The sequence below is a fragment of the Caloenas nicobarica genome, chromosome 3, assembly GCF_036013445.1.
Source record: "Caloenas nicobarica isolate bCalNic1 chromosome 3, bCalNic1.hap1, whole genome shotgun sequence".
Taxonomy (NCBI): Eukaryota; Metazoa; Chordata; class Aves; order Columbiformes; family Columbidae; genus Caloenas; species Caloenas nicobarica.
Window position 1 is genome coordinate 27,250,576 of NC_088247.1, and position 9,504 is coordinate 27,260,079.

The following is a 9,504-nucleotide window of genomic DNA, read 5'->3' on the forward strand; positions in this document are numbered from 1 at the left end:
AGATTTAACAGGAGGTGGCAAGAGGGATAGCAATGTAATCACTTGGGCTGTTACAGAGAAACAACGTGACTAAGTACTTTCCTGGCAATGTGTTGCTGGTTTTTTATCCATTCAGCAACTGTAATTTATTTATACGTCTGTCAATAAATACAAGGCGGCATCCAGTAATGAGTGCAGCAGGGACCTAAGCTGGAGTGTATTGCTGTGTTTGACATAAAGGTCAGCCTTGGGAAAGGGGCTTGAAATTAACATTTCCTGAAAACTATTTTTCCTTCCACTGAGGCTGTCTCTTAATTCCAGCAATTTTCTCTGATAAGCAGAGCGCATACATTTTGATTATATAAAGGAGTGAGGAGGTGATGAAACTTTAAAAAAATTTCCACCGGCATTGCATTCTGGTGATAAGAATGGGACTTTATGCAGCACAGAAGAGATTACCTGAAGTAGGATTGGGAAGCAAATTGTATTTACAAGAGATGGCATGATTTTCCTAAAAGGTGTTCAAAACAGCCTATTCACTCACATATTCTGCTGAGCTTGACTAGAAATAACTTCATTTCAAAAACGACAAATCTGATTGAAGGTAAAAGCATTCCCCTCTTACAGATACTTGTTCAAAGGATTTGCATTAAATTTTCTTGATAGGAGCACAGTAGTATTTTATTCTGCATCTGCATGAACTGTTAACGTGGAAAATAAAAATACAAATTGTGTCCTTGATTGCTTTATGCTTCAGCCACTTGAATTACCAGATTTATGTCTGCAATTCTGGAAGAGGTTGCTATATGATAGTTTGACAATAACTGTCACCATCATATTACCAATACATAGATTAAACTTATTTTTGAAGTTAAGAGTATTGAAATCACATTTTAAGGACCAAGCGTATCTTCCTGTGGTTTTATCGTGTTTTGAACGTAGCCAGGATATTTTTAAAGAATGTATGTATAAATGTTGTCAGTTATTAGTAGGATACACACGTGTCGAAGGTGTCATGTCCTGCAAAGTTCCGTGAAGTATATACAAGCCTGTTGTGCAATACCTTGCCATGGCAAGTATCAACAAGATGTATATGTACTGCTTCTGAATCTGTTACATTTTTCTCCTTCCGTATAGATCCTGGAATTGGTGAAGGGTATGCATTACCAGCTGGCCTGTCAGAAGTACTTTGAGTTGACACATGATGTGAGTAGCTACTAATTTTTGTTAAACTCTAATCACTGTCTTTGTCTTGAGGAAGGCCTTGGAAATCATGCATGAAGTCCAGAGACCATTTGCAGTTCTCACATCCATTATTAGCTGTCTTACCTTGTTAGTTTTCATTTCAATAATTTAAAATATACTTCAAATCTTTTGTATTTTTCCACATTTATGTATTGATGCAATTAATACCCTGAACATTAGAAGGTGTAATACAAGGTTATGGTTTCTTCCTGAACATGTCAATATTCTTGAATTCTCTCTATTTCAAGCCATTTAAGTTTTTCAGTATCCCATTTTTAAACAAATTGTGGGTTTTAAACCATTATGCAAGCTTGTTTAAATTTTTAAGATATATCACAAAATACCAAAATGGGTCAAACAAGTTTAACTAAAACTCTTATCTTCCAGCACTTACATAGTTAATATTGTTAATTTTCACTTGATACTTTTTCATGTCTTTGATCATGTGTGGTTACTTTTAAATTCAAAATTAACATTCTCAGAGCTTTCCCATTTGTTTAATCATAAGCTTCTGTAACATATTGAAGTAAGATCCTCCACGAAATTGTAAGATAGCAAATGGCTGCAGTCCATCTCTTAATGATTTCTTCAAATAACCAGTTTTTGCATTGGTTCTTTGTTGTGAATTAAAAACAGTGGAGCATGGCCCATCTTATACCTTTGTTCTCTCCACAAGTCAAAAAATTAAAACATCCCTTTTAAAGATCAGAATATGGAGTAGCCTTGCTAAAGACAGGATGAAGATTAGATCACCTACCCAGAGACATTTACCGTTATGTTTTTTCTTCTCACTGGTTTTCACATTTGATTTAAATGGACGTGTTTGTCTCCCCAGATTTCCAGCAAATAATCATATGTGTGAATATATAGCAAAGGTATACTCTGAACTCCGTATCCAGTGCTGTTTTGGCAGCTGTAATTAGAGAGGAACACTTTGTCTTACAATCTGAGAAAATGATAAAACAGGAAGTACAAAATTATATATAATTGGAAATTTAGATAATACATGCCCGAGGTAAGGCTAAGTCAGTAGAAATAATGCTTTCCTGAGATGACTACAGACCTCAAGGTCAACATTCACCAAAGCATAAATCAGTGCAGTGCCAAAGGTCTGTTGTGTTTTAGGAAAACTGTCTTTCCATTCTTCTGTGGCAAATTTCTGAAAAGCACTGGTTTTTTTCATTCTTTTTGAAACATAAATAGCTGTGTGTGCTGCTTGCCCTGAGAGTCATCTGTCTGCTTTGCTGCTGCAAAGTTGTTACTTCAGTGAGAGAAACCAGAATGCACAGAAAAGCACATTTCATTCAAACTGCAGACAGTGCCTATGAAGGCAGGTTTTTTAGAGAATTTAGCTGCTAAACTTGTTACCAACCTGCATATTCAGTGTAAACTGGGCTTATTAACTTTAATGCCGCACCTCTCCTGAACTTCGTTTCACTATCTCACAACCACAGAACAAAAGCAACTATCCTTTGTGTGGTCCAGCGCACTGTCTTGTGGCAGGAACCAATGTTGTTACTGTTGTTTACATGAATTGCTGTATTAGTTGCTTGTTGTAGGTACAGCTGTAACAGGTGATTATTTATATATTGATATTTATCTTGAAAGATTTTATTTTTGAGTACTGATATTTTACAATCTTTGTCTGTTTTTGAGAAGTAAATTAAATCTTACACATAGCAAACCTTCTGGGGCAGAAGAATCACTTTTGAATAATTTATTTAAAAACGTGTGCAAACCCCATTTTTCTTAGTCCTTTGTGATCAAATCGCAGGAACACTGGAATTTGTCTTTTTTAAAAAAAGGGATGTGGTTAATTGATATCATTTACTGTAGCACCATGGTTGTTCCACATGTTTTTTTCTGTAATAGCAGCTGTAGCATTATCAGCTGTCATTTTAAAAGTTCTTGGTTAAAACCCAAAGATACTATAGCTACAACAGGATTGCTTCAGGTTTTTCAAAACAATATTTGCTATAGCAGAAATACAAAACAAAGTTTCTATGAAAACCAGTATGTGCAACGTGTTGAATCCAAGAAAAGTCTTGTGTTGATATCATCTGCTAGATGGAATGAACAGTTCTGTCTGAAGTTACAAACCTTTTCGTGTGGATCAGTATGTGTTAGAAGCTTAAATTTTTGACTGCACAGAAAATACATTTTTCTTTGGGCATAGTGGATTCCAGATGGGTTTACAGGTATAAATGGATAAAGCTGTTAGAGAAATCAAGTTTATCTATTTCTGGTAGTAAGTCTCAGTTAATGATGCAGCTTTTAAAATTGATGTGTGTTGACCTGTATTACCTAAAAGCATTGTAAACCCATACAAATTAGCATGAGCAATCTAATACAAAAAAGCCAAGAAATTTGTGTATGCTTCACTTCCATTTTTGTGGTCAAATTTCTTGTGTATTTCCAGCCAGAGGAGAATATTTTTGTTCAGAGAACCTTGTTGGAAATGACACAGAACTGAATCGTTTATGTATCACTATATCACAAATGAAGATGATAATGATGAACAAAAGTTCTCCTTTCTCTCTTCAGGCTCTCCAAAAAAGGTGATAAAATGAATGGGCAGAATTATTTTAATTAAAATAGGATTCATGGAGTCATACTACAACTTCAACTAACCTGTAAATAGCTTTTAGCCAGCTTTTAGCCAGTCAATTGCCTCTGAAAACGTGCCTGATGAGCTGTTTCTATACCTGATTCCAATTTGTTGGGGAGATAGGAGTTTAGAACAAAATTAAGAGTTAAAGTGAACCTTAAATTGGTCTGAAGAAAACTGAGATTTTTAAGGTAAAAAAAAATAGAACTAATTTAAAGCTTCCTCTAGGAAAGCTAGCTTTTCACTGTATCACTTATTTTTAAGCCTTTTTAGTGTAAAGAAGTAATTTAGTGCTCACATAATGGAAATTGGTGCATGGATGAAAGCTGGCTGGATAAAACTCATCCAGATAAGACTGAAATGAAATTCAGTGGTGGCTTCAGGCTTTGTTTTTGTTTTTGTTGTTTGTTTGTTTGTTTTCTTTGTGCCTTTTGAGTTCCAAATTAGTGTGCTAGGCCTGTCACTTAGTTTTTGGATTTTTTTCAAGCAAGGTCACTTACTGTAGTTGCTAATGTCGTCTTCATGTCTGAATTAGTTTTTTGTTCTATGTGTTGCCATTTTCTGATGGAGCTCAGCTAGGCGGTGGTAATGCATTGAATCAGGGTTCCATTTAAAATGCATCTTGATTCTCTGCTTTATGATTTTTCACAAGTGGCTGAAATCTAAACTGATGGGTTTTGGCATATTAAATCAGTATGTGTCCTCATGAGACGCTGTGTATGTGCAAAGTTGCCTGTTATGCTTGAATTGGTCCCCTCCCTCTGGGAAAAAGGAAAGACAGTGAAAGCAGAAAATTGCCAGTACATGGCTTTTAGTCTTCCTTGGCTTATGGTATCGCAGGTTTGGGAATTTTTCCAACCTTATTTAAGAGCAGAATTTTTCTCAAAATATTCTTAGTATTTGCATGAACTCTGTTGAAATATTTGATGAGCATTAATTGAATGTTCATTTAACAAATAATTACGGAGCTGAAAGAATGTGCCTGCTAAGTGGAAAGGAGCAGTAAAAATATGCTGCACCTTATGCTAGTTTTCTGTATTTTTTCCACTGGACTCTTTGTTCTTTGGTATTGGCTGTGCATCTGGTGGCGTTTCAGGATGCTAATGTTGTCACGGATGGAGCAGAGACAAGCTTGATCTATTGAGCTTCTGTCTTGTAGATATTGCATTTGTGACTACTGAAGAAAATGGGCAAAGAGGTGAAGCTACCCATTTCCATTCACAGTTTCACGCTGATACTTAACATCTGGACTTATTTTGTGCAGTTATTCCAACTTTTAGTAGTATTCTTGACTGTCATTTGCACTCCAGACCTCAGTCCCTCTTTCGTGTAGGTAAATGCTGTTTTAAGGTGTAGGTTCAATTGTCCTACATCTGTAAAGGTATGCCATTTTACTTATATTGTTTTATGTATCTTGGGATTTTTTTTCTTTACTACAGCAAAGACAATGTGAAATATTGTTTGAATATGCCAAAGCAGTTGGTTTATTTCTAACATGAAGGAGGAAACTTTGTGATGAAAGTAAATCTGTATGTTGCTAATATTTACTGGGATAGTATTTACAAACTGATGCCTTTTTCTTCAACAAAATTGGAACTTATTAAATTGCTAATTAATTTGTTCTTGAATGTGAAAAAAATGACTTTTTGAAATAAATATATTAATTTATTGTTCCTTTCCTTTTATGTGCAGGTTGATGACATTGGGTTTTCTTTGAATCATCCTAATCAGTATTTTACAGAGAGTCAAAGGCTATTAAGTGGCGGTAGAGAAACGAAGAAGGAAGTAATTAATTCAGGAAACACTCAACAAAAAAATAATAGTCAGGAAAGCATGAATTCGAATTCTACTCCCACCTCTTCAAATACAACAACTGATGCAGAACTGGAGGGACTGGAGGCATACTTCACTGAAGACTAAGCAGCTGTGTTGGTGGTTTTGTTTGTTTGTTATTTTGTTTTGTTTTCTTTCATTCTTTTCCCATCTCTAGCCAAATTTGTCCCTATACTAAGGAGTATGCACTTCATTACCTGGAAGACCTGTGTCATTTAGTGCTTTTAATAGGCTGAAGAAAAGAAATATAATGAAGCTGTAATTGCATCCAGTACTTGTTCTTGCTGCTTTAGGACACTGTTTCATATGGCATGTTGAAGGATGGGAAATGAAAGCTCCTTCCCAATTATTAGTTGATTTTTGTCTGACTCAACTTTTTTGGTTTCCTTCAAAATGTTTAAATATTTTTATCCCATTTTGTGGTCACTTTTATATATTTCTTCTTAATAAATAAATTGCAAATGATCAAACCCTCTGGAGGAGTCTGTCTGTCTCTTTTCTACAGGAGGAGCTGCGGGAAATCAGCTTCCTAATTTGTGTACCTCAGTGCTAAATGTAGAGAGCTGGTTTTGGTGCTTGAAATAGAAAATAGAGTTTGGACACCTGTATGTAAGAAAGTAATCCAAAAAGCAAATTATTCATCTTGAAGAAGCTAAAATCTTATTAGCATATATTCTTTTTCAATTTTAGCATTTTCTCTATGTCTGAACATGGCTGGAGCCTCCCGTGTCCTGCTCAGCTAAACAGCCATCTGAATGCAACTTTGGGTCACCTGGATCCCACCTATTCCCCAACAGCCCAAGTCTCCTGACATGCAAACGTCATCCACTTGAGCAGCTGCCACTGAACGGTGGGTGGAAGCTCCAAGTAGAGCTGGTATTTTTATATCATGCTGTTGGAGTATTCTCCAGGGGATTTGGAAGGCCTGAATTTTATTTTATCTGATGCTTTAGGGGTTTCAAGACAACATTACCCCTTCCCTGGAGAGTGACCTAGCTACTGGTATAGCCCTATAACCACAGAAACACAGAATTGTCATTGCTGGTGATTTGTATTAACTCTGCAAGACCTCAGCATGAAGACTTACTGAGCTTGATTGATCTAGACTTATCTTGCCCTATCTGAAGCTTTGTTTTAGCTGCAAAAGCAACGGTCAAATGACAGCCTAACTTTGTACTATTGTGTGATGTACTGCCTATGTTTATAGTGATTTTGTTATTTCTGTAGCTAATGGCTAGTGATAAGTAGTTATCTTGTGTTGAATCAATTGATCTATGATCTTAGGTGCCAGAGGCCCCATGGATATAAACAAATCAGCCACGACCAAGTGATGATCTTGAAAGAAATACAACCTGAAGAGTTGTGCAAAACAGGTGTTTAGGGATAGGAGAAAACAAATACGTAACGTGAGTAAACCACACTATATGTTTGGCTGTCAGGTGGAATTGCCAGACCAATGAAGAAAGAACACCATGAGTAGAACATATTTGGAAACATGTAATATTACCCAAGGTGGACAGGAGAGAGAAGAATGAATGATCCCTTCACCATCAGTATCCTGCTGTTCCTGATAGACAATGTGGGACCCCAGCCGTGCGCTGTTGATTCCAGGACCCCAAGGGGCAGAGGAGAAAGGTGTGTGGAACCAAGGGGTAGACACAGGCAAGAGTGTGAGTATGTAAAATTCGCTAGTTATGTTAGAGGTTGTATTTTCTCTACAATAATTGACTGATTTAGACTATTAATGTTGTGACTGGACTAAAGACTGTTTGATTACGGTTAAGATTTTTGGACTAACTGTAAGTTTTTGTCTTCTCATCTGCAGAGTGTACCTTTAAGGGTATAAAACTTGTGCAGGGCTAGCACAACATTGGCTTTAAAAATAAAAATAAAACATGTCTTTTGTTGTTAAGGAGCAGTGAATCCTGGCAGATCCTCTTCTTTCTTTTCCTTGAATTATTCTTAATTTATTTAGCGACTGCTTTGTGTAAACTGCCAAACCTCTTATTCTTTTGGATGTCTCGTATTCAAAGGATTTGTAGAAATCCACCCTGAGCAAAGACTCTTGTGTTCTGGATCCTGCAGGGCGGTGGGTGTTCTGGGCCCAAGGAGCAAAAGGGGTTCTGAACACCCATGGGCCTGGTTTCTCCTGTTGGTTGAGCTCCTGGCAGCACCCCACCTGATGTGTGGAAGTCCCCTGGTTGTATTGGGTGGTTAAGAAACTTGGCCTTAGGGTTTTGAAGTGTCCTTGCAAAGTGGTGGCCGTCCTCTAATTTTGAGTTACTGAATTGGAGGTGCCTTAGTGGACATCATGGATTCTTTTAGTAGAAGCGCAGTGAAACTTTTTCAGACCTGCAATGAGATTTATGTTCCAAAGTGAAGCAGCTGGAAGAAGAATGAGGTTGTTGAGACACTGAATGCAGCTAAGGCCCTCAAACTGTAATTTTTTGATTCAATAGAAATGTTTGTTACGCCCTAACCCCACCAATGTCAATATTGTCACTTGCTGTATGAACGAAACTCCCAGCACTGAGCTTTACATGTGCTTTTATGTCACATTGGGAGTAGCTGCTTGTTCACATAGCCTACCTTGGATTGCTACATTAGCAGAATTAAGTTATTTCTAGGACTTCAAGCATAGAATTTTAAAATAAATATCTATTACAAGAAGGAGGATTTGTGCAGATGTATTCTCTGAATAAAATACATTAATCTGAAGTGCAACAAACATAACAGTATGTGACAAAGCCTTTGTCCTGCATTGGTTTATCTAATTATTGTGAGTTTACCTCTCTTGATTAATAGCACTATGAATTGCTTTGAACTATATTTTATTCCCTTTTATTACCTGGCAGGTGGACTATAATAAAATATGTAACAGAAAAACATACAGATTATGGCATACAGTTACAAGTAACTAGCAAAGGATTGAAAAGAATGCTTTTGTTGCTATTTGAAGAGAATGACAGTTTATTTTTGTATTTCACACATTTTGGCCATTTTGAATTTGATAGTGTCAAAAAATCTAAAATGAGAATCCTTTTGAGCAGCTGGGTAGTGAGGAATTATTTGTTTTCTAGGGATTTAAAGTCTTCCTGCTTTATAGTTTCAATAAAAATCACTTACTACTTGATTATAGAGCTATTTGAGACTGGAAAGACAAAATCACTAAGAATATGTAAATCATTCAGTTGAACATATTTCTTGTAGTAGTGCTATTAAATATATATATATATATATATATATATATTTAGTCAGAAGATAAGGATTGTGAAAACTAGGTGATCCTGATGCGGTTATGCAGTAGTCAAAAATAAGAACCAAACCAAACAAAAGACCCCAAACTTACAAGTTGGAAAGAATATGTATTTCTACAATAAAGCATTGCAGATGGATCTGTTTGGAAGCATCCGCTCTCCTTCGAAGTGGCTTTTTAAAGTAAACTTTTGTTGTATTTTGCAACTTGAAAAAAAAAAATATACAGGAGACACACAAACATCTAAGGCTTGAAACTCTTCTGGACAAGACACTTCTTTATTCTGGGTCGGTAAATGAGATATTAAGATAATGTTTGGCAGGATTTCTGAGGGGCGCACACAACCGTGCCTGTGTGTGCTGTACCAAACGCTCTGCTGAGCTGGGGGGCGCTGCCCCGGCAAGGGCTGTGGTGAGAGCAGCCGGTACCGGGGCACTGTAGGAATGGATCTGAGGAGCAAGACTTTTGATGCTGAACACGTGGCATTCCTTCTGTGCACGTTTTGGGAGTTTTACTTTGGACTAGCTTTAGTCTTGCAGCACGGCTGGAGTGGTCATCAGCAGGTAGAGGAGCGTTGCAGCCT

General features: G+C 36.8%; 1 protein-coding gene across 2 annotated transcripts in view; it reads left to right on the forward strand.

Moving 5' to 3' along the window:
* The window catches only part of PRIM2 (DNA primase subunit 2), a 104,842-nt gene extending 98,761 nt beyond the window's left edge, over positions 1 to 6,081 (forward strand). Inside the window, exons 13-14 of one of the 2 annotated variants that reach the window (XM_065632146.1) lie at positions 1,117 to 1,185; positions 5,525 to 6,081. In XM_065632146.1, coding sequence (XP_065488218.1) covers positions 1,117 to 1,185; positions 5,525 to 5,752 — 297 coding nt within the window. In that variant the 3' untranslated portion in view covers positions 5,753 to 6,081. Of the gene's footprint in view, positions 1 to 1,116; positions 1,186 to 3,643; positions 3,970 to 5,524 lie in introns of those variants that run through there. The other variant, XM_065632147.1, reaches the window with a different exon arrangement.
* Positions 6,082 to 9,504: the final 3,423 nt, after the last annotated feature.